This window comes from Macaca nemestrina, chromosome 11 (assembly GCF_043159975.1).
Source record: "Macaca nemestrina isolate mMacNem1 chromosome 11, mMacNem.hap1, whole genome shotgun sequence".
NCBI classification, from domain to species: Eukaryota; Metazoa; Chordata; class Mammalia; order Primates; family Cercopithecidae; genus Macaca; species Macaca nemestrina.
In genome coordinates this window covers 103,557,129-103,582,036 of record NC_092135.1, presented here as the reverse complement: position 1 = coordinate 103,582,036, position 24,908 = coordinate 103,557,129, and the positions used below count along the sequence as shown (strand labels likewise).

At 38.4% G+C, this 24,908-nt stretch overlaps 1 protein-coding gene across 5 annotated transcripts in view; it reads right to left on the bottom strand.

The window, feature by feature from the left end:
- The window catches only part of LOC105468044 (par-3 family cell polarity regulator beta), a 1,086,746-nt gene that overhangs the window by 107,238 nt on the left and 954,600 nt on the right, over positions 1 to 24,908 (bottom strand). For all 5 annotated transcript variants that reach the window (XM_071073272.1, XM_071073273.1, XM_011717972.3 and 2 more), the window contains one exon: positions 17,378 to 17,513. In XM_071073272.1, the coding sequence (XP_070929373.1) occupies positions 17,378 to 17,513 (136 nt within the window). The remainder of the gene's footprint in view (positions 1 to 17,377; positions 17,514 to 24,908) is intronic.

Genomic DNA, 24,908 nt, shown 5'->3' with positions numbered 1-24,908 from the left:
ATAATAATGGGAGACTCCTACACTCTACTGATATTATTGGATCATCGAGGCAGAAAATTTATAAGATATTCAGGACCTGAACTCAACATTGGACCAAATGGAACTGACAGAACTCTATACAACTGTCCACCCAAAACCAACAGAATATACATTCTTCTTATCACCACATGGCACATACTATAAAATTGTCCACATAATGGGACATGAATCAATCCTCAGCAAAATCATAACAAAAACACTCTCGGACCACAGTGCAATAAAAATACAAGTCAAGACTAAGAAATCACTCAAAAACGTGCAATTATATGGAAATTAAACAACATGCTCCTGAATGACTTTTTGGCAAATAATGAAATTAAGGCAGAAATAAAAAATTCTTTAAAACTAATGAGAACAAAGACACAACACACCAGAATCTCTGGAACACAGCAAAGGCAGTGTTAAAAGGGAAATTCACAGTAATATCTGCTCACATCCAAAAGTTTGAAAGATCTCAAATTAACAACCTAACATCACAATGAAAGAATTAGAATTAGAGAAGCAATAATGAATCAACCCCAAAGCTAGCAGAAGACAAGAAATAACAAAAATCAGAGCTGAAATGAAGGAAATTGAGACATGAAAAACCATTCACAAGATCAATGAATCCAGAAGTTAGTTTTTTGAAAAAAATTAGTAAGATAGATAGGCTGGTAGCTAGACTAATAAAGAAGAAATGAGAAGATCCAAATAAACACAATTAGGAATGATGAAGGGAATATTAGCACTGACTCCACAGAAATAAAAATAACCATCAGAAGCTACTATGAACACCTCTATGTACACAAACTAGAAAACCTAGAAGAGATGGATAGATTCCTGGACACATACACCTTCCCAAGAGAAACTCGTCCCCACTTCATTCTATGAGGCTGGCATCATTTTGATACTAAAACTAGGCAGAGACACAACAATAACAAAGCTTAAAGCCAATATCCCTGATGAACATTGATGCAAAAATCCTCAACGAAATACTTGCAAACAGAATCCAGCAGCACACCAAAAAGCTTATCCATCATGATCAAGTAGGCTTCATCCCTGAGATGCAAGGTTGATTCAACATATGAAAATCAATATGAGATCACTTGGACACAGGAAGCGGAGCATCACACACCGGGTCCTATTGTGGGGAGGGGGTAAGGGGGAGGGATAGCATTAGGAGATATACCTAATGTAAATGATGAGTTAATGGGTGCAGCACACCAACATAGCACATGTATATATATGTAACAAACCTGCACATTGTGCACATGTACCCTAGAACTTAAAGTATAATAAAAGAAAAAAAAATCAATAAATGTGATTCATCACATAAACAGAATTAAAGACAAAAACCACATGATTATCTCAATAGATGCAGAAAAGGTTTTTGATAAAATTCAGTACCCCTTCATGTTAAAAACTCTCAATAAACTAGGTATTGAAGGAACATACCTCAAAATAATAAGAGCCATCTATGACAAACATACAACCAATATTATACTGAATGGGCAAAAACTGGAAGCATTTCTCTTGAAATCTGGCACGAGACAAGGATGCTCTCTCTCACCACTCCTGATCAACAGAGTATTGGAAGTCCCAGCCAGAGCAATTGGGCAAAAGAAAGAAAGAAAGGGCATCCAAATAGAGAGGAAGTCAAACTGTCTCTGCTTGCAGATGATATGATTTTATATCTAGAGAACCCCATAGTCTCAACCCAAAAGCTCCTTCAGCTGATAAACTGCAGCAAAGTTTCAGTATACAAAAATCACTAGCATTCCTTTATGCCAACAACAGCTAAGCTGAGAGCCAAATCAGAAAGGCAATCCCATTCACAACTGCCACCAAAAGAATAAAATACCTAGAAATACAGCTAACCAAGGAGGTGAAAGATCTCTACAATGAGAATTACAAAACAGATTACAATTACAGTTACAAAGAAATCAGAGATGACACAAACAAATGGAAAAAACATTTCATGTTCATGAATAGGAAGAATCAGTATCATTAAAATGGCCATACTACCCACAGCAATTTACAGATCCAATGCTATTCCTATCAAACTACCAATGACATTCTTCACAGAACTAGACTATTTTACAATTCATATGGAACCAAAAAGAGACCAAGTAGCAAAGGCAATCGTAAGCAAAAATAACAAGGCAGGAGGCATCATGTTACCTAACTACAAAGTATACTACATGGCAACGGTAACCAAAACAGCATGGTACTGGTACAAAACGAGACGCACAGACCAATGGAACAGAATAGAGAGCCCAGAAATAAGGGTACACACCTATGACCACCTGATCTTTGATAATGCTGACAAAAACAAGCAATGGAGAACAGACTCCCTATTCAATAAATGGTGCTGGGATAACTGGCTAGCCATGTGCAGAAGACTGAAGCTAGACCCTTTCCTTATATACAAAAATCAACTAAAAATGAATTAAAGACTTAAACGTAAAACCTAAAACTATAAAAACCCTGGAGGACAACCCAGGCAATACCATCCTGGACACAGGAACAGTCAAAGGTTTCATGACAAAGACACCAAAAGCAATCACAACAAAAGCAAAAATTGAGAAATGAGATCTAATTAAACTTAAGAGCTTCTGCAGAGCAAAAGAAACTATCAACAGAGTAAACATACAGCCTACAGAATGGGAGAAAATATTTGCAAAGTATGCATCTGACAAATGTTTAATATCCAGAATCTATGAGGAACTTAAATTTACAAGAGTAAAACAACCCCATTAAAAGGGACATGAACTGATACTTTTCAAAAAAAGACATACATGCAGCCAACAAGCACATGAAAAAAATCTCAATATTGCTGATCATTAGAGAAATGCAAATCAAAACCACAATGTGATACCATCTCACACCCATCAGAATGGCTATTGTTAAAAAATCTAAAACTAATAGATGCTGGCAAAGTTGTGGAGAAAAGGGAACACCTATACACTGTTGGTAAGACTGTAAATTAGTTCAACCATTGTGGAAAGCAGTATGGTGATTCCTCAAGGAGCTAAAAGTAGAACCACCATTTGAAACAACAATCTCATTATGGGTATATACTCAAAGGAATAGAAATCATTCTACCATAAAGACACGTGCAAGCAAATGTTTACTGCAGCACTATTCACAATAGTAAAGACACGGAATCAAGCTAAATCTCCACCAATAACAGACTGGATAAAGCAAAGGTGGCACATATACACCATGGAATACTATGCAGTCAAAAAAATAATGAGATCATGTCTTTTGTGCGAACATGGATGGAGCTGGAGGCTATTATCCTCAACAAACTAATGCAGGAATAGAAAACCAAGTACTGTATGTTCTCACTTATAAGTGGGAGCTAAATGATGAGCACTTATGAAAACAAAGAAACAAGAGACACTGGGGTCTATTTGAGGGTGGAAGGTCGGGGGAGGGAGAGGAGCAGAAAAGGTAAATTATTGGGTACTGGGCTTAATTCCTGGGTGATGAAATAATCTGTCCAACAAACCCCTGTGACATGAGTTTACTTATGTAACTAACCTTTGCATGTACCCTCAAACCTAAAATTAAAGTAAAAAAAAAATATAGAATTGTAAGAAAGAAAAATAATAGAAACATAAAAACGTGTTAAATATAAAAGACAGTAATTTTCAGGAGAATAAAGAAAGCCTGGAGTATGCCAAGTATATTCACGTATTTCTGACTTTATAGTTGTAATCTCTTTCAACATGTTTATTTAAGAGTTTTATAAATCATTGACTATTAAACTAAAATTCATTGAAATATATGCAACTTGTGTCTCTATCTTTATATTTCTATCCATATGTATCTATCTATATTGATATGCAGATATAAACAAGAAAAGCAAACTATGTGCCATTCATTATGTGTTTCAGATAAGATTTATTAATAATGTTTATTTAAAAATTTTTAGTTCCTAATGTGAAATAGTACCATGTGGGTTCTCATAGGGGAAACAGTAAATAAGCAGATATGGAACATAAAGTCTAAACCAGAGTTTCTCAGCCTCCTAAAATCATAAGCCATAGGAAGACTTACAATTTACATCATGACCAAATGTAAGTGTGTGTGTTCCCGCATTGGATGTGAAACAAAAACCACACCAACACCCATCTTTACTACCTGCCATCCTGTGATACATCCTATGCAAAATCATTTAGAAATGATAAGAGTGACCAACTAATTGATGGTATGATCATTGAATAAGTTGCGACACACAGAAAAACTTCTCTAGGGCTGATCTTGGTTGGTAATTGGGACAGTATGATGCAGAAATGCTCAAATCCTCAAAAGGAGAGGTTGGGCATAAAGAAAAGTATCATCATGAAACGTGATAAAAGCCACTTTACATTTGTTTCAAAATTACAAAGGGCAATTGTTTAGATTTAGTAGCTTACTTTGGAGGCAGACAGCCCTAAATGCAGACAAAATGCAAGGCTGAACACACAAGGGAAAACTTCACAGGGATAAAAGCAAATCTATCTCGTTAATTCTTGGTTAGTCTCTCTTTCCTATGCATTCACTTATCAATTTCTTCCTGCATAACTACTCCTAAATATCTCATTATATTTGAAATTATGTTTCCTGTCTGCCTTTCCCAGCAGACATGAACTCTTTATTCACTTTTGATTCCTCAGAGTCAAGTAAATGTCTGGCACAAGGTTGCCACTGAGTAAAGGTCTACCGCATTAATTAATAAATGAATGTATGACTAAGGAACCACACACTTTGAAATTCTGTTCTCCAATCCTGGGGCCAAAGTGACAGAACATAAGTGAAAATGACTATTCTTTTCCTTAATTGATGATAGGATATTAACAAGTTTTCTTCCTATTTTGGAGATACAATCTTTAAGAAAGCCAGGAAACTCTTAAGTTTCTAAATGGGAAGGTACTCAAATTTTCTTATGAATCAACAAAGGGGAAGATTTGAATGCTTGATAAAAAAGTCAGTTCTTTCCTGTTTGCCTGTCATCTGCTCCCCGCATCATCATGTATTTAGGGATTAGACTTTTTAACCTTATATATATACATCCTTACATAGAAAGGAGAAAGTTATCCATTTTCTGAAATTGGGAAGAGGCAAAATAGTTCTAGAACTGCACGAAAGCCACAACCTCCTAAAGCCCACAGTGTTTTTTTTTCTTTTTTCTCCAATCATCAATTCAAGTACTACTTTACAGATTCCTTCCTGCTATCATTCACATTAATTGTGAGACCACGATTTCCTCCTCTGAAATGTGAGTCTCTGATTCCCTTATAACCACATACACGTATTGTGCACTGCTGCCGAAGCACGCCTGGCAATTTAAATCTGGGAAATTACTGCAAAGGGAATGGCACAGAAAACAGGAAACCTGGTTCATACCAAAAAAAAAAAAAAAAAGGAAAAAAAGTAGATGATAGATATAAAAACTTAAAACTAAAATAAATTTGCTCTTCAGAAACAGTCTGTGACTCTGGCAATTAGTGATGATGGGAAAACAAAAGAGAAAAATGGAGGTGTCTCCACATGGTTTAGGGGTATCTAATATTATAGAGTGAGCCAGAAGGTTCATTAAAGAAAAGACATCAGGTCAGGATGTGGATTGTCTTTCTCCTACAACATTTCCTTCTGTTTCTGTAAAGGAGAAACTTCAAATCACACATCTTTATGCACACACACAGGCTTAAAGATATACACACACCCCAATTAAGTTTTCTTTCCTTGTAGGTAAGTGTTGATGATACAATTGTCAGGCTCAATGTGCACTTTCCTAGGCATTCATAAATTGCTGAGTATTCACTGAATGAAAAAAACCAACGAAGGAATGGAAAATTGCAGAAAATAAGTTTCTCTCATATGCAACTTTGACTTTGCTGTTTAGGGAATGGAGCTATGTCTGTGAGTAAGAGATGACACGGAATGATCATTTGAAGAAAGCTTCATGGAGATAAAACCTGAATACTCCACTGCTTCACAAAAGCCTTATCTGGAAAGTAGAAAAGAGACTATTTCTCAATGGTTTATAATAGCAACATTATATCCCTTCTTCTTAGATCATTTACTAAAATAAATGGCAAGTTTTCCTGTTAGCCTCGCTAAAATTCAGTGGTATCAACTTTTGTACTCTTTCATAAATACTCTGAAAATTTAGCACTGTGATTTCAAGGCTCAGAATGAAATACAAAGACATTAATGAGATTCATAGGAGGGCTGGAAAGTCATAGACTTTAGTATGTGTCATTACAATTGCATTCAAAAATGGTCATTTTTCTTGTGGAGAATGGCAATTCCAATACTACTGTAGTGACCATTCTCATTTTAGGGTTTTCTTTGATCCAAGTGTGCTTTCTGTCTTCCTTTCAGAGGTAAGCTTCCTGTGAATTTTCTTTTTCCCATCACAACACCAAACTAGTTACTACTTAATAAGAACCAAATGATGTTAAATCTCAGAATGACTGTCGGTCAAAAATTTCCTTAAACTGAAAGAACAAGACGGCCACTGTAGCGACCTGATTGGTTGGTTACAGTCAGGATGCTGTGTGAGGGGACATCCCAGGCCACAGGATCTGCACACAAACATGGCTTCTGTGGAGTTTTAATTGTTGTCAAATTTAAGTGATACATGTACTATAAATACCAGTTAGATAGATATTCCTATCTTTGACTCCAGACATCTTCATTTTTTAATTTAGTACCCAAAGTTTATTTTAGAACATTTAAGCACTGCTAAAATAAAATGTACCCAACTGATTTTAAACAGCTTTGAGAACAGTTTAAGAAATCTGGAATTCATAGGGGTTTCTGCTATAGTTTTTCTTATGTTACATAAAATGGTCATTTCTCCCATTGCAGTAGAAGAAAAGAATGTTATTATTGTAGAAGTTGGAATTTGAGGTTTTAACCATGATCCAATACAAACGGCTGTGGTTTGGGGGAAGTTAACCTATTCTAAACTCGACATCCTGAACTGGAATTAATTGCTCATTAAAAGCAGAAAGAGTTCTTTTTTCACTTTAATGGAAGTATAGCATAGGTTTTTTTGACATACTATGGAAAAATCATGTGTTCCTGAACTTTCTTTTTCTGCTCTTTGCTATTTAGGTTTGGGTTTGAGCCAGAGATGGGTAACTTATTTGATTACAGCATAAAAAGAATGATTTCATTTAGACTTTGAAAGAGGACTGAAAACACCACACTTTGATTTTGGTTCAATATTATTGGGTTCAAAAACAAATTAAGAGTGATAATTCAAGAGTAGTTCAACAAAGGTAGAAGACAGTTTTCATAGTGCTTATGGATGAATATTCACACATTTTCTTTCTTTCAAACATCTTATATTAAGAAGTATCTCAACATCAGCATTAGGAGCTTTCCTTTCTCTTTTCACCGGGAGTCAGTAGAGATTTGAAAATCAGCTTTGCTAATGATTGTGTGGCCATGAGGCAAGGTCTTGGAACCTTTGTTTTCTCATCTATAAAACTGGATTAAAGATACCTACCTCACAGAGCTAGTATATGGAATAGCTTAAATAAGGTAGAGTCAGCACTGAGTAAATGATGCCATTTTTATTAACAATCTGGAGGTAGTATAATTTATTGAGTAAATAATTTGTATATATTCTCTTTGTATCTCACCCTCCTATTTTAAGGGCTTAACTGGACCCTGGTATTTCTTTGCTTCAGGGTTTTTGCCGAGCTGCAGGCAGAAGCTGCTAGAAGTCAACTTTCTTCTGGTCTTTGATTTTAGCATAAGCTCATTAAGGAGATTAGGTGTGCCCCCAGGGTCAGGGATGAAAGGAATGTACTTTTGAAGGAAAAGTATGCGTGTGGGAGAGAGGGAAATAGATATTGACCTTTGGACCAATGGAATTTGCTAAAAGTGCCTGACGACCGAGCTTGACAGTTACCACCTGAAGTGACTCTGGGCATCTCAGTGGTAACCAGAGGGAGCAGGATGTGAAGGCCACCCTCAAGGCTTTGTGTGCTGTATAATGTCTGAGAGCTCTGGAATAACCAAAGAGGTGCAGAAGCTCCAATAATGACTACAACAGAAGGGCTGTCTGGCCAATTGAATGTGTTACTTCAAATAACCTTGATAAGTGTACCATTTAAAAATTCCTCATGTTTATTGACACTTCCTACATGTTTAGACACTATTCTAAATACTTTACATGTAATCATGTATGTGTCATAGTACTTCAAGGAGATAGTACTATTATCTCACTTTTAAAGGAGACAGAGAGGTAAAATAAATTGCCCAAATTTACCTAGTGAGTAACGGGTACAGCCTGGATGTGAACTCAAGCAGCCTAGCTTCGGAGTCTCCTGTGCTAAAATGCTTCCCATATCTGCGAAATTACTAGTTCTAAAACTCTAGACATCTGTGTGTTTCGAAAGACAGGATGAGTGGACAGGAGTAGTTTAGAAGAGCTATCTTATCAGGGCAGATTTTCAAGCAGGGCTGAGGCATCATGGCCCATGTTAGTTGTAGTAACTGGCCCTTGGGCTGCAGAGGGCAGACCCAGAAACAAAAGGCTTCCTCTGGAGAAAGGGCCAGTTTGCTGGAGAAATCAGATCCACTCTCAGGATCAGGTCACTGGCCACAGGCAGTGTCAGACAGCGAGCTCTGTGGAAGCTTGGGCTCCATACATGGAAAGAGAAGTGCCGGAGAATCCAGAGGCTAGTGTAGTAGCAACAGAGCATCAGGAATAGCTCAACACTCCTGTTCCGGGAGTACATTCCATTAGCCTCTCTCCTGTTCCCTCTGCCTTCACTATCCCTACAACCTTTATGGATCAGTTTTGTCCCCCAGAGTATTGCTGAGACGATCTGTACTGAGAATGGTAACTTTGTTGAGGGATGGGGCAGAGAAGTAACTCTGGATGCCTGAACGCTTCAGGGGAGGAGCGGGCTTAACCTGGGGTGCCATGATGCGGAGGTAGGGGAATTAAGAGTCAGGGAACCTAGGGAAACAGACTTAAAGACCAGTAGATGGGAAAGGCGCAGAGAGTATCCTAAAAAATTGTGTCCAGAAAAGAAGGGAGGGGGAAAGAAAGTTTCCTATTCCTCCCCTGGCTTAGACAGCTCCCTGTTTCTGCTTCAAGGTTATTGTTCTGTGATTAGCACAAGGTTATTGGCTTTTAGTGGGTTTTTGTAGACTGGTTTGGGACTCTAACAAACAATACATATATTTTTTCCCTATGGGAAAAATCCATTCCTACTTCTAAATTGCCAACTTCTAAATGGACTTCTGGAACACAGTTTATTTCTATGTTGGGGACTGCCTGTAAACATGTTGCTTCCTTTCAAAAATGATTTCTACTATATTTAAAAGCTAGACATTCACTCACATGTTGTATAGTCCAGATCTTCTCCCATATAGCTTATATGTCAACAAATTCCTGCGAAAGACACAGTGAAATATAAAAGGGCCAAAGCCACTAACCAAAAAAAAAAAAAAAAAAAAAAAAAAAAAAAAAAATCCATTTATTTTGTCCTCTTTTGTCAATTTTTTTTCCCTTTTGTTTTACTACTTGCTGAGATCTAAGTGAGCAAAATCTCCACTCTTCCAGTGGCATTGATGTTTTACCCGTACCAAGTTCAATAAAACTTCAGGCCTTTCTAAAACCCACATACTGTACAGACATGGTTTTCTCTCTCCTTTTTCTCTGCCTTGGTATTGCTTCCAATCCTCAGTTCCACTGTTTTTGGAAATCAAAAGATGTGTTGATAAACTCAACCATTGGGAAGGAACCATTGGGATGGAGCTCAAGAAGCCTCATCAACTGAGAAGGGATTGCCCGTCGTGTGGCAGCAGTGCAACTGCAGCAGTCTATAGATACATACTTTTTTTTTCTTTTAGGGATCTCTGCAGCCTCGACCTCCTGGACTCAAGCAGTCCTCCTGTCTCAGCATCTCGTGTAGCTGGGATTGCAAATGCATGCCACCATACCCCAATAATTTTGGTATATTTTGGTAGAGACAGGTTTGACTATGTTGCCCGGGCTGGTCTCGAACTCTTGGGTTCAAGTGATCCTCTCACCTCGGCCTCCCAAAGTGCTGAAATTACAAGCATGAGCCACTGTGCCTGGCCTGGATACAAACATTCAATGGCTCTAATTCTTTACCCCATCTCACCTTGTAAAAGTTTTAAGAACAGAATATGTGCTTGTCACAAGACAATAATCCATGAAGATATAAATAGAGCAACTCTATGTAAAGAAAGAGAGCAACTTTACTCCTTTCAAAGAATTCTACTGCTTCTCCTGGGGTGAACTGTTCCCTCCGCCTTCACTATCCCTACAACCTTTGGGGATCAGATTTGTCCCCCAGAGTATTGCTGAGACGATCTGTACTCAGATCGTCCTGGGGTGAACTGCCAGGTCTGAGGTGAACTAAAATGTCATTTGCCTATATAAATAAATTCCAGAGGTCTGACAATTTCTCATGAATAATTCAGTGACATCATCTGGGTTCCTGGGATAGTTCAAAGATACTGAACCAATAGACAAAATTTTCTTTCTCCTTTTACATAACAAATAATGGCAGCAAATTGAAGTTTGATAATAGATCTATTCTAATGACAAAAATGAGAATACACAAAGGGAAGGCTTTTCTTTCTCTTTCCTTGAAAAATCTAAGAAGATGAAGAAAGTTTATATCATTATTAGAACGCAAAGTTGTCGTAGACAATTTGTAATTGTGCCTACCATCTATTTTCCCTTTCCCTGTTAACAGCACCTTGATTTTCCTTTGAGGACTCTCTCTTCACCTATTCTTATTTATGGAGTCTGGGTGGACTTGACTTCACTGTCTAGTTCCAGGGGTAGTCTTATGGCCTAGTTTTAGTCTATAAGAATATTGCACCTGTCTGGCCATGAGGGTTGGTTCAGAAGTGGACACGTGATCCAGGCTGAGTCAATCAGCGCTATTGAGCATTGTGCTGAATATCAGCTTCAGGATGTTTCCTGATCTACACAGAGACTATCTCCTCCTGCAGAGTTGTTATGTTGGAGCTGCAGATGGCTGTTTTTCTACCTCAGGTAGCCCGTTGAGAATGGTGCCTGCAGAGAGAATAGCAAAGCTGAGAGATGAAAAAAGAGACTCCTAATGGGCTGCCTGCAGGAGCTGGATCCAGCTTTGCCTGAAGCCAGGATGTGATTATGGACTTCTTTTAAATAAGCCAACAAAATTTCCGCTAAGAATCAGGTCAGTTTGATTTAGGTCACCGTTCTTTGGAATATAAGAGCTATTGCCTAAGCTAGAATTGTTCATCAATGTACTTAGTTTTTATCAGATGCTTTTAAGGAGCAGACAAGGAAAATACATAGAAATCTCCACTTTGGTATTGGACCATTGATGGCATTCATCCTCTTCTCTCCTGGTGTTTACCAAAAACCTTCTGATGGCTTTTATACTTCTTTGGCTATAGAACATTCCATCTTTAAGCCTTTCCTTAAGATGTTTAGCATGATCTCACCATTGTGTTTTTTCTTTCCTCCAAGTGTGGAATTCATTGGATTTGTCTCTCGTTGTCCAGATCAGCGGTCAAGTATGTTTCTTCAAGTTGGCTTCTAGACCGTCTTCACAATAGGGTGAACAAATCTTTCAGATGTTTATATTTATTCACCCAACCATCTCATTGTTCCAACTATGATCTACTTGAGTCAATCCCCTGTGCCAGAGAGATATAGCACAATTTTTGTTTGTTTGTTTTTGTTTTTTTTTGAGACGGAGTCTCGCTCTGTCACCAGGCTGGAGTGCAGTGGCATGATCTTGGCTTGCTGCGACTTCCGCCTCCTGGGTTCAAGTGATTCTTCTGCCTCAGCCTCCCAAGTAACTAGGACTACAGGTGTGCACCACCACACCCAGCTAATTTTTGTATTTTTAGTACAGACTGGGTTTCACCATGTTGGCCAGGCTGGTCTCAATCTTTTGACCTCATGATCTGCCCGCCTTGGCCTCCCAAAGTGCTGGGGTTACAGGCTTAAGCCACCATGCCTGGCAAGCACCATGTTTTTAATGACAATGGCAACAGGTATATCGTGCTAGTTTAAGATGCTTTAACTCCCACTTTTTTTTCTATATATAAACAAATGTACTCCCTTCCCAACCATGTGTCTACAAACCTCTTTTATAAATAAACTTTCTTCTAATTTAGCCAAAGAATTTTTTTTTTTTAAAAAGGTTGGGTGGTTGACAAACCTGACAAAAACAAGAAATGGGGAAAGGATTCCCTATTTAATAAATGGTGCTGGGAAAATTGGCTAGCCATAAGTAGAAAGCTGAAACTGGATCCTTTCCTTACTCCTTATATGAAAATTAATTCAAGATGGATTAGAGACTTAAATATTAGACCTAAAACCATAAAAACCCTAGAAAAAACCTAGGTAATACCATTCAGGACATAGGCATGGGCAAGCACTTCATGTCTAAAACACCAAAAGCAATGGCAACAAAAGCCAAAATTGACAAATGGGATCTAATTAAAGAGCCTCTGCACAGTGAAAGAAACTACCATCAGAGTGAACAGGCAACCTACAGAATGGGAGAAAATTTTTGCAATCTACTCATCTGACAAAGGGCTAATATCCAGAACCTACAAAGAACTCAAACAAATTTACAAGAAAAAAACAAACAACCCCAACAAAAAGTGGGCAAAGGATATGAACACACACTTCTCAAAAGAAGACATTCATACAGCCAACAGACACATGAAAAAATGCTCATCATCACTCACCATCAGAGAAATGCAAATCAAAACCACAATGAGATATCATCTCACACCAGTTAGAATGGCAATCATTAAAAAATCAGGAAACAACAGGTGCTGGAGAGGATGTGGAGAAATAGGAACACTTTTACACTGTTGGTGGGACTGTAAACTAGTTCAACCACTGTGGAAAACAGTGTGGCGATTCCTCAAGGATCTAGAACTAGAAATACCATTTGACCCAGCCATCCCATTACTGGGGATATACCCAAAGGATTATAAGTCATGCTGCTATAAAGACACATGCACACGTATGTTTATTGTGGCACTATTCACAATAGCAGAGACTTGGAATCAACCCAAATGTCCATCAGTGACAGACTGGATTAAGAAAATGTGGCACATATACACCATGGACTACTATGCAGCCATAAAAAAAGGATGAGTTTGTGTCCTTTGTAGGGACACGGATGCAGCTGGAAACCATCATTCTCAGCAAACTATCGCAAGAACAGAAAACCAAATACCACATGTTCTCACTCATAGGTGGGAACTGAACAATGAGAACACTTGAACACAGGAAGGGGAACATCACACACCGGGTCCTACTGTGGGGAGGGGGGAGGGGGGAGGGGGGAGAGATAGCATTAGGAGATATACTTAATGTAAATGATGAGTTAATGGGTGCAGCACACCAACATGGTTTATGTATACATATGTAACAAACCTGCACGTTGTGCACATGTACCCTAGAACTTAAAGTATAAAAAAAAAAAAAAAGGTTGGGTGGGGGGATAATGATACTGCTATTCAGCTCTTGAAAAAGACAACAATAAAGGCACTAATATTTTTAGAAAACTTCAGAGGCATCTCATTGCTAGAATTATTTACAGGATATTCATGCTGCTGTTAAATAAGCAGAGCAGCTTTATCCGCTAAGAAAAAAGCAGCCCGTTGTCAGAAGACTATCTTAAGTTTTATAAAAAATAAAATACCAGCAGATAACAGGTATTATGTTTTCTTCTGGCAAATATTAACACTTCACAGCTAGTATATCTTGCTTACTTAATTGGGCCTATAAAAACTCACCAGACTGTTTCACTTGCAGCCACTGAAATTTTTTCAACTTGTTCTTTACAGCTTTTCAGAGTAAGATGGGAAAACAGTTACAAAACAGAGCAGTTGAAAAGATTTTAAGGTCTCAAGTTCATATTTACAAACCTTACAGTCTGTGTGTATTCATTTATTTTAAAACAAAGTGAATACGTCAGGAGATCTTTTGGAAAAGGGAAAAAAAATCCAACAAATTTGAGAATAAAAGAAGAAAGTATGTCAGCTGAGACAATTCCCAAAATGTCCCTATAGTTTTCCCAGCACTCTGTCTCCAACTATGCACCTCCAACAGAATTAACTACTCTCTCTTAGTACATATAGAAGCTAATACTTCTCTATACTATAGCATTTATCACATAAATTATTGTTCTATTTTGTTTGGGCTTAGATCTATTCCTGGCTAGATCCAGAGTTTCTCCAAGGTAGAAGTAATGTCATATTCTTATTACCAGCACCTGGTCTACACTAAGATTTAGCAAATATTTGTTAAAATGTAATAGGAGTCAGGGGAGAGGAGAGACAGGAGGAGAGAAGGGAGAGGGGAGGGGAAAGGGGAGAGGGGAGGAGAGAGGGGAGAGGGGAGGGGATAAGGGAGAAGGAAGAGGGGAGAGAAGACAGGTATGAAAGCAAGTGAGAACCCAAGGGAGGAGTAAGAGAAATCTTAGACTCCAGGCCACTGGGCAGGTGCAATACTGGTAGAGAACTACATACAATTTGGTCTGCGAAGATCTAGAAAGCCCAGGGCCAGGCAAAGAAAAAGTATTAGTCATATATATTTACATATATATTTAAAAATATTCATAGACCCTAATAAACTTTCAACGGATTATTCTCATTATTTTGGCCTTGAAGACTTTTGTGAGCATACTTTCATTCTTGCTGGCCTATTTTTAAATGAGTTTACAAGTAGTTGTTAGGTAACTTATCTTTGTAATTTCCTCCTCGATAGTTCAGAAGTTCCCCAGTACAGAATGACTCCAGAAAACACTCAGCAGGCCTCTCAACCAGAGGCTCTGGACTTGGGGAAGTTCTAAGTTCATAACAATATTTCTGATGATGCTGGTCCACACAGTGGTTTTGTTAGAGAAGTTGGACTGCTTTAGTGTTTCCTCAAGGGATTGAAGTCAATGTCCTATTTTTAGAATTGTGGATCAGAATCCTTGATGACAACCTGACGCATCCCTTGGGGGTCTCTCCTGGCCCCAGTTCTTCCCCTTCGTGTGACTGTGGTCTGATTTTAGCAAGTGCCCTGGTGGTGATGCTGAAGACCTGCCTTTCTAGGAACCACAATCTCATAAAAGCTGCTTTGTTGGGTCTGGCCGCCTGACAGGAATGAAATGTTAACTTTCTAAACTTGCTTTCCTAGATCTCTCCAAAAGTGGCAAGACAACAGTATAATTTCTCAGGCCTACGCTGAACAAAAGACACTAGTGTTTTTCCCTGGCGTGGGGAGAGGAGAGGAAAGGATGCTGAGATTCTAATCCCTGGCTTGGAGTATCTCAGGCAGTAACAAAGAACACTCATCTTTTATGGCAGTGCATTTCCCAAGCATCCCTTTGGGAAGCCTCAGACCCCAATTGTCTGGGAAACATAAAATCAGTCACTTTTGGCAGAGCTCAACACACCGGAGCATGGGAAACACAAATTAAACTAGAGATACTTCTTTACTCACTAGATGGTCTGGTTACACGTTTACTTGGCGTAAAAATAGAATCACTAAAAAAGGGAGCACCCAAGGGTACAGTTATCTAGCTCAGGTTTGGTGAGGGTCAGAGGAAACTTCAAGTCTCATGAAAGTTAAGCACCTTCATCCTTTCAGCTTGATGTAAGGAAATCATATAAAATAAGGTCAAAACAACCAGGACTACTTTGTCTAAAATTATTTGTCTTATTTTGCTCATAGGAATTCACAGTGGTTTTGAGATAGAGCACTTTTCAATGCACTGGACATGGTGTTCTGTTTTGGGTACAGTGGAAATGACTTTCCTTTATTTTACTGCTTGTTTGGCTTATCGAGGGAGCTGAGCCTTACCTAACAAGTAGCTCACGTCTCTTGTCAGAGGCAGTAAATCGATCTTGATCAAGTTTGAAACTGAATTGTTATCTAATCTGTTATTCTGTGGAAATCTTTCTCTTCTGCTACAGAGAAGCTAACAGACAAGTTTTCCCATCACTCTGGGTGTCACTCTGTTTAATCCTAACATCTGTAATACAACCAATAAATAGCTGTTTGTTCTGATCCATAGTCTCTCAGACTGCCTCTCTCCCAAGAGGCTGAAGCCACTTGGCTTGCGATCGCCCATCTGCACTGTGCACTTCTGATTAGTGTTTTGAAACTCCATTATACATGTGCAATCTTCTGGGCTGAGGAGTTTCGGTTGCTCTGCCCAACAGTGGTGGATCCTGACACTGATTTTCACATCCTAGTGTAGAGATGCACGCATGACAGGCCCCCCACACAGATATAAGAACTAGAGGGAATCAGCTCAGTCGTCAGTCTCTATTCTCCCCACCCTGACCTTATGAGCATAAACATGAGTGTGAAACTCAGGAAAGGAAACCTGCCTTAATAGGTTTGCCTTTCCAAGGAGCCGGTGTCTTTCATGGGTACCAGGGATAACAGAGTCCCCTACCTGGTTCTCAGAGCAGCACTATAAGGTGTAGTACAAGGCAGAAAGCATTAGAGGGTGAGTGAGAACTGAACCCCAGCAAGGACACTGCTATTACCATGTTCAGCTCTGCTCTGATAATAATGCCAGTAACAAGAACTAACAATTACTGAGCCCAGCTCTATGTCAGGCACTGTTCTATGTATCTGACGAGCACATTTCATGCAATTCTAAGCACCCTCTTCCTGGGCATTTTTGTGGATGCTCAAGAGTTAAGTGCATTGTGTAGGCACAGACTTGCTTTTTAAAAATAACAAGAGAGGGAATCGTGCCACCCTGAAAAAACCCAGTGAGTTTTTCTTCAGTGGTCACTATATTCTTTTCTGTTCCCCGAATGTCAAAGGATTTAGCAAAAAGAATCCTCTAATACAAAAACTGCCCTTATTGCAAAACAAATCTATCCTAGCATGCCGGTAAGATCAGCAGAATGTGAAGTCCTCAGATCCAATGAACAAACAACTGACATGTCTGACAATAACCCTTTTGAAATTTACTTCTAATCACCATCTTCCAAAGGAGAGATGGCTTGTGTTGCAAGAATCAAAGTTCAGTAGATGGTGACCAAGATCCCTTGTCCTCTTTAAAGTAGCTAACTTATGCCTCCCCCAAATCAGTTGGCATATAACAGGAAGTATGACAGCAATCAGAATGAACTACTGCACATTCACGGGGTTTGATTTCCATAAACAGTTTCTGAGGGAGAATACGCCTGTGGTTTGGGTAATGTTCCTATCTATGAAGCCCAAGAAACCTAAATATAATCGATATGTACAGAACAGTCTTGACCGTGTTCTTCTGCTCTAAACATTCTTAGAAAAGATGAATTCAGTGATTGAAATCATGCATGAGCTTACCCAGAGAAGGTCATAATCAGACGGCCTTGCTCTTCCTTCGCTGTCTTCATATAAAGGGAAACCTTCCCTCCGAGCCTGATAATACTCTTTCCGCAACTTCTGGATACGGTCAGTGCTTCCACCTGTGGGACGGCCACTACAGGATACAGAGAAATAATCAGAGTCACACAGTGTACATCATCCTTGAAGTCACTTTTGGATCTTCTTGTTAAAGGAGTTGACATCCAAATTTGGAAGATTCAATAATGTAATTCAAACATGCCAGGAAAATGGTGAAATCAGTTATAAATGTGAACAAAAAGTGGTCTTTACATGCCTACCTTTAGTTCCAAGGGTCAAATGTCTGACTTGGGATTAACAAATGCCTTTTGAATGAGAAGGTAAGATAGAGTCCTGACCTTTTAGAGCAATTAAAAGACTCACCGCTTTTTTCTTACAATCACACACACAGAGTTTTGTCACATGTTAATGTGGATATCTCATTTTCTCAGTAAGTGTTGCTGATTTGGGATAAAGCTCCAGTTGTTTGACCTGAAGGCTGGATATGAGACAGGGTTGGCATATGCCAGCATTCATTTCCCTGAGGCTCATGAATTGTGGGAGTCGGGGGTGGGGATGGGATACATGTCAATATCTGGGTACAGTTTGGGTATGTGTAAAAAAGGTAATAGTAAACAAACAAACAACAAACAGTAAAAAAGTGTTTTTTAAAAAAAGGTGGGGGAAGTTGGTGTAGAGTAGAATGTGCTTATCCAAGGTTCTTCTCTCTGTACTTTAGCCAGTACTTCCTCTTAGGAATTATAGCTTTTCCAGTAACTCATCTGCCCAACCCCAAACTGCTCGGCTAGCAGTTCCCTTGGAGCTTAGATTAGGTTATTGTGGTTATTTTAGTGGAACCAATATCACATGATATTATACAGGGCCAGGGAGCAAAAGAATGACAGGCAGATCTGAACAGTCATTCCACTTATTTGGTTCATTTGAGGCATAACTGAGTGCCCCACTGCACCAGACCTCACATTAAAATCTGGGAACGGAAAAAGGAACACTTCACAGACCTTACCTGCAAAAACAAATAGTCTGGGAGGTAGGGGACAGAGAGGGATACAGAAGACTATAGTCCATTAGGACTGGTGCTCTTACAGAGATTTGCACTGGGGTCATGGGAATGCAGAGTGCTTAAACTTTGACAAAGTGAGAGCGGGGCCATTGAAGAAAATCACAGAAGGCTCCATGGAGGAGGTGACACTTCAGCTGAGCCTTGAAGGACACAAAGGTGCTCAACAGCTAGACAAGTGAGATGAGGATACTCCAGGTAGAGGGGAGGCAGTGAGTGCAAAGTAAAGCGATGAGAAAGCATCTTGCTTTAGAGACATGCAAGTTGATCAGTTTGGATAAGCAGTGGTCCTTAACTTCTTTTGTCTTGCCTTACACACATACCAGGTGTATGGCGCATGTTCCCTTTCTGCTCTCATTTACAAAGCAAATTTGAATAAAAGTGAGTTCTGGTGACTTTGGTTTAACTTTTTTTTCTTTTTTTTTTTAGTCAGAGTCTCACTCTGTCACCCAGGCTAGAGTGCAGTGGCTTGATCTCAGCTCACTGCAACCTCTGCCCCCTGGATTCAAGCGATTCTCCTGTCTCAGCATCCAAAATAGCTGGGATTACAGGCACCTGCCACCACACCCGGCAAACTCTTTGTGTGTGTGTGTATGTGTATTTTTAGTAGAGATGAGGCTTCACCATGTTGGCCAGGCTGGTCTAGTACTCCTGACCTCAAGTGATCTGCTTGACTCGGCCTCCCAAAGTGCTAGGATTACAGGCATGAGCCATCACACCCGGCCATAGCTTAGGGGTATTTTGAATTTACTCTAATAATGACAGAAGCATATCACTTACAAATTTTGGTACTTTAACTCAATTGTAACATAATGACACGTTTCACGGGTATGTGAGAATTGCGACTGTAGCATTTAGGGAATAATACAGGAAAAAATCCAGAAAGTCATGAACTAAGTGCAAAACATGCTGTATCTTCTCCCTTGTGTCAATATTTTAAAGAAATATAGGAGGGTCAAGAAAAAGAGGGACACATGAGGCCTGGAAAGGTAGGTAGAACCCCAGTGTGAAGAGTTTTGCATGTCAAAAAGATCCCTAAATATTACAGTTGGGTTCTAAGTTTAAATGAGATATCTGATAATATGAGATATCTAAAAGCAACAGAAGGAGGTCATCTATTTAAAAAAAATATTTTAGAACTATGCTTGTAAATTATATTAATAAAAAGTGGTGAGTAAACACCTTTTGCAGGAAGAGCACTGTTCTCAAACTAGATGGTAAGTTAATTGCAAACTGGATGAGGTACTCCTGCCTTGTGGCTGCTCCCTGACAGTTTGCACAGGGTTCTGGGCTTCCTGGGTGCTCTACAGACACTCAGCAGCTGATGCCTTTAGTTCAAAACACACAAACCCTTGGGAATCACGTACCTCTCTTTTTTTTCAATATGTATGTTAAAACTCTCATAATAGTTCTAATTCTCTTTCTTTACTATACTTAAAAATAGTTTTCTTTGAGCACTTAAAAAATATAGTAAGAACAAATTAAAAGTCTTGATAAGTTTTTCTGAACCATGGGAAGGCAGGAAAAGCAGCACAGTCTATTTTGAACAGCTTCCCTAGCTCTTGAGTAATACGAGATGACCATGGTGTCTGTATCCAATGCACAGGCTTCTGTCGATTACGGAAATTCATGAGCTGCGTTCAAACTCACCAGATGAGTTCAATCAACGTGGTGCAAACATCGCATACATAATCTATTAGTTTACCCCAAAGAAACTGAAGCCTTGAATTCAAGTAGAATGAAGTCATCAGTAATAAAAAAAAAAGAAACTGATAAAGCACTGTTTTTTAAAAACACACTTTTCTTCCATTTGTGGTGGAAAAAAATTTTACTGAAACTGTAAACTATTCTTCCATATGCCTATAAATACATAAATTTAAAAATATGGGTTTGATCAGATTGCTGTTCTCAAATAAGGGAATGGGGCAGGAATACAAAATCAGTTGTTCAGGATTCAGAAAGTCCCCTGTGGCTGACAGGAACACGACTATTTACCCAGAAAAGAAATCTGGCCCAAGAGAAAAAACAGGAAAACAGCGCAGAAAGTCATGGACCATCTAAGTGCAAAATATGCTGTATCTTCTCCCTTGTGTGAATATTTTTTAAAATATGGAACACTGTGCAAACCTTTTGTGATAACCTGGGACTACGTCTCAATATCATCTCTGCTTTTTTCCTCTCAACCCTCATTCTACTTTTAGAAATGGTATCAGACTTTTCCCAAATACGTATTTCAGGTGGTAAGATTAGGGATAGCAAATGCCAATTTCTGATTTGTAGCTCTTCTCAGCAGATAGTACACATACGCTTACCATCAAATTAATAAAAATAATATATACCACTATTATAACCAAAGCAATTAATTGACTCTATGTTGCACTGAAGATGTAGAAACTTAGCAATTTTTAGAGGGACATACAAACACCTTTGTGAAAGCGGCAATCATCATAATAGTTATAATTTATAGAACACTTATATAGCAAATATATCTATATATACTTTTACTTACTCCACTCTCTGTCCACAGCAGACATCACGAATCAATTACAGCATTCTTTCCCAATGCTGTAATTGGGAAAGAATTCTCAGAATTCTTTTAGCCTAGAACTTCAGAAAGCCACTACTAATCTATAGGAATTGGTACATGAGTTTATTTACAATTCCTGTGTAACAGGTGGTATCAATATCTCAAGACCTCAAAAAATATTGATGGATTTATTATTCTGCTCAATAAAGATGAAGAATATGAAGCTCCTAGCAAACAGACGATTAACAAGTGTTGTTTGACTTCAAAGACTGCTCTTCCACTATGGCTTAGTGTCTTCCAACCTACTTCCCTTCCTTCATCTATGTTTTAGAGACTGGGTCCTCTAGCAAGATACTGAACAAGAATGGAAGTGAAGGCTAGCCTACAGGATTTACTTTCGGAGGATTCCCATTTTCCTTCCCTATTTACATGTCATTTGTTCTATATTCCTTGTTTATGGAATTTAGCAGTACAGATTCTAGAAATAGCTTCAGAAGTGACATCAGATCATGATGTAACTCAAATACTATTGAAACCCTGTAAACCTAGTAAAAGTGTCAATAACCTCATCTCCACATTGTTAGTTTAACAATTAGGCTTTCCGTATTATTTATTCACTAAATGAAGTAAAGCCCTGGCCATCCTTACAAAAAGTTTCTATTACAGCTGTATCCCTATATAGGTGATCAATGACAATCTTACACTTTTGATGTGCTGGAATTTTATGTTAAATTAATTCAAGCAGTATAACAACACGATGTATATTGTAATGATTTTAAAAATAAATTATATTGCTTATGCCTTTAAAGGCAGATATATCATTAAACAGGCCCTTCTTATAACACTTTAGAGCTGGACAGAACTTAAAGTTGTAATGGATTTCAGAAACCATGTCATTTTCTTCATAGCCACCTACAGCAACAAATTCCCACATGTCATAAACATCACACTAAGGCATTTGGAATCTAGCCTTATTCTTCCCAGTTTAAAATGACCTCAACTATAGTACTTTTTAAAATGAGTGTTCATCTGTGCATGCCTTCATCTCCTCCCATGACTGCTGCAGGCTAAAAAAAATTAACATTTATCGAGCTCCTGTGATGTCCTAAAGACAATATTTGTGCTTTATATACCTCATCTCATTTAAGCCTCAGTCAAATCTGTGAAGATGACATTGTTGTTGACATTTTACACACGAGCACACTGAGGCTCAGAGACGTTAAGTAACACAACTGGTGAATGGTGGGCCAGGAGATTTGTGTGACTCCCAACCAGTGCTATTTCTACTATATCATGTTGCCTCGCAAGGAAGGCATTAAAATGCAGCAGGCATTTTGTGGCTGCAGTTCACAGGCATTTCAAGGCAGAGGGAATTTAGCAGAGCACATTTATAGCTGTACCTTTTGATATTCTTTTATTTGCACAGCTCTTTGCAATAAAAATAGAAATAGAAGTAACCAAAGTAATAGAAATACATGCAATGAAGTCCGTATTCATTAAAAAATGATTTTGGAGCCACTGCAGGCTGAGATTTCTGGGCGATTAATATTATATCGCTAACAGGCTTATGTAGAGAGCTGGTATAAAACTGAATGGGGTGCAAAAGAGAATCAACATATGACAAAGATCCTACATGAAAGACGCACTCTGGATCAGGACCAGGACTGAGAGGCAGACAGAACTGCTGGGGAAGTTCACCACTCACTGAATGAGAAGGAGGTGGTCACTACCACCAAACCCTGGCCGCTGTGGGACTTGTGAATTATCTGTGATTACACATGTATAAGTGGGCATCTACATAAATACATGCATCCTAACCAGGACTCAGTTGTATATAGCTGATTTCAAACAGCTATTTTTGTTTTCGTGTTGTTTTCATACAGCCTCAAGATGTAGCTCTTCATTTTGAAGGAGAGGTGTTGGCCTTTGGTGAGCACCGCCCTTATTTGTGGGTACCAGCCTGGTGTCCAGATCTGATGATGCAGTTAAGAAATGGTCTTTATAAGGTCGGGTGAGGTGCCTTATGTCTGTAATCCCAGCACTTGGGAGGCTGAGGTGGGCGGATCACCTGAGGTCAGGAGTTCAAGGCTAGCCTGGTCAACATGGCGAAAACCCATCTCTACTAAAAATACAAAAAAAATTAGCTGGTTTGGTGGCATGCATCTGTAATTTCAGTTAGTAGGGAGGCTGAGGCAGGAGAATCACTTGAACTCAGGAGGTGGAGGTTGCCGTGAGCTGAGATCATGCCACTGCACTCCAGCCTGGGCAACAGAGCAAGACTCTGTCTCCAAAAAAAAAAAAAAAAAAAAAAAAAAAGAAAAGAAATGGCTTTTATAGCCTGGAACTTTAACAGAAGTATTCCTATCTGGAGGTGATAATCCCTACGAATTCTCTGAATAAAACCCTTTAAATTGGATGTATGCGTGTCAACAACAGTCAAGTGGGATAGAGTTTTTGAGTTTAGTGTTTGATAGATTCTTTAATTTTTTTTATGAAGTTACTGTAAAACGTTATTTTGATGCTTCCTTTAAGATTGTTAATTATATAAATATTGTGTTAATTTTTGTATACTTACAAAAGGGTGGAATTTCAATGGTTTTCTCAAAAAGGGTTTAAAGACATGGAATAAAGAAAAACACCTTGGTGCCCTTTAAGAACGCCAAGATACTATTATTTTCCTGACTTCTTCCCCGGGGGGAGGGTTGTTTGTTTTTGTCTTTTGGCATGTAAGAGGCTAAAAATCATCCTAGCTTTATTTTTAAACTTAAAATTTAACAGTACCATAGTTCTGCCTTAGAAAACAGGGCAGTTTTTTTTTTTTCCCCATAGTGGGAACCGAGCTTCTAAAACACCTGAGATTCTATGGCATTCACACTCTCAATAACATAACTATCATAAAATCTAATGGGCTATATGCACTCTTATTTTGCTAATTTTCCTCAAATCCCAAGAAAAGATTCTGGAAGAGAATATTCAGCTGAAGACAGATAGTCATGGACACAAGTATTATTTATTTTAGTTGGCGATAAAGATTTCTGTCAAATAAAATTTTGAGAGACTCTCAAACATGCACTTAGGATTCTTAATTGAAGAGCATTTAAGATTTAAAGAAACTATACCCCCAATACCACTTACACTCATACTCTCCAGATTTAACATCCCATAATGAAAATACATTTATATAGTGTGCCCATATATACTAATTTAATAATAAATAATTGTTTTTTAATTCCATAGCATTCTTCAAATGATATTTTAGTTTAGAGCAGCTATGAAAATTATCCAGTGTAAATATCCAGGTAAAGTTATGATTGTGTAAATCCTCTATTTTTCCCACTGTTCCCATTTCTTATAAAGAATCTCTATTTTTTCAAAGGTGCATTGACAAATAGGATTTTTCACTGTCTAGTCTGGTGAAATTTTAGGACTGATAGCTGACTATCCATGGACAACTTTGGGGATACTTCTTTCTAATTTATCGCCAAATTTACTGTCACTATTAAAGAAGGTAGCCCCCATTTCAAATTATTTTTGCCAAAAATTCCCCCCCATATAATAAGAATATGTCTTTGCTTATATGGACATTTAATTTCCACCAGATTTAAGTTATCTTGTTGATGAAAACAATTACTCTAAATTAAGGGCTCTTGTTTACTATAATTGCCTATAATATTCTATATTAAGAATAATGAATTTAGAGAAAGGGTGAATAATATTAAACAGACAACACAAACTTTCCAAATGTAAAATCTGCTTTTATTTCTAAGGGCTTCTTTTGTCAATTATCTCTGACATTATACCTCTTCTTAGTAGGTGAGGAAACAATGCTTCAGCATCTTAAGAGAGTATTTAATGTCACATAAAACGGTAGCAGAATCTGATGAAAA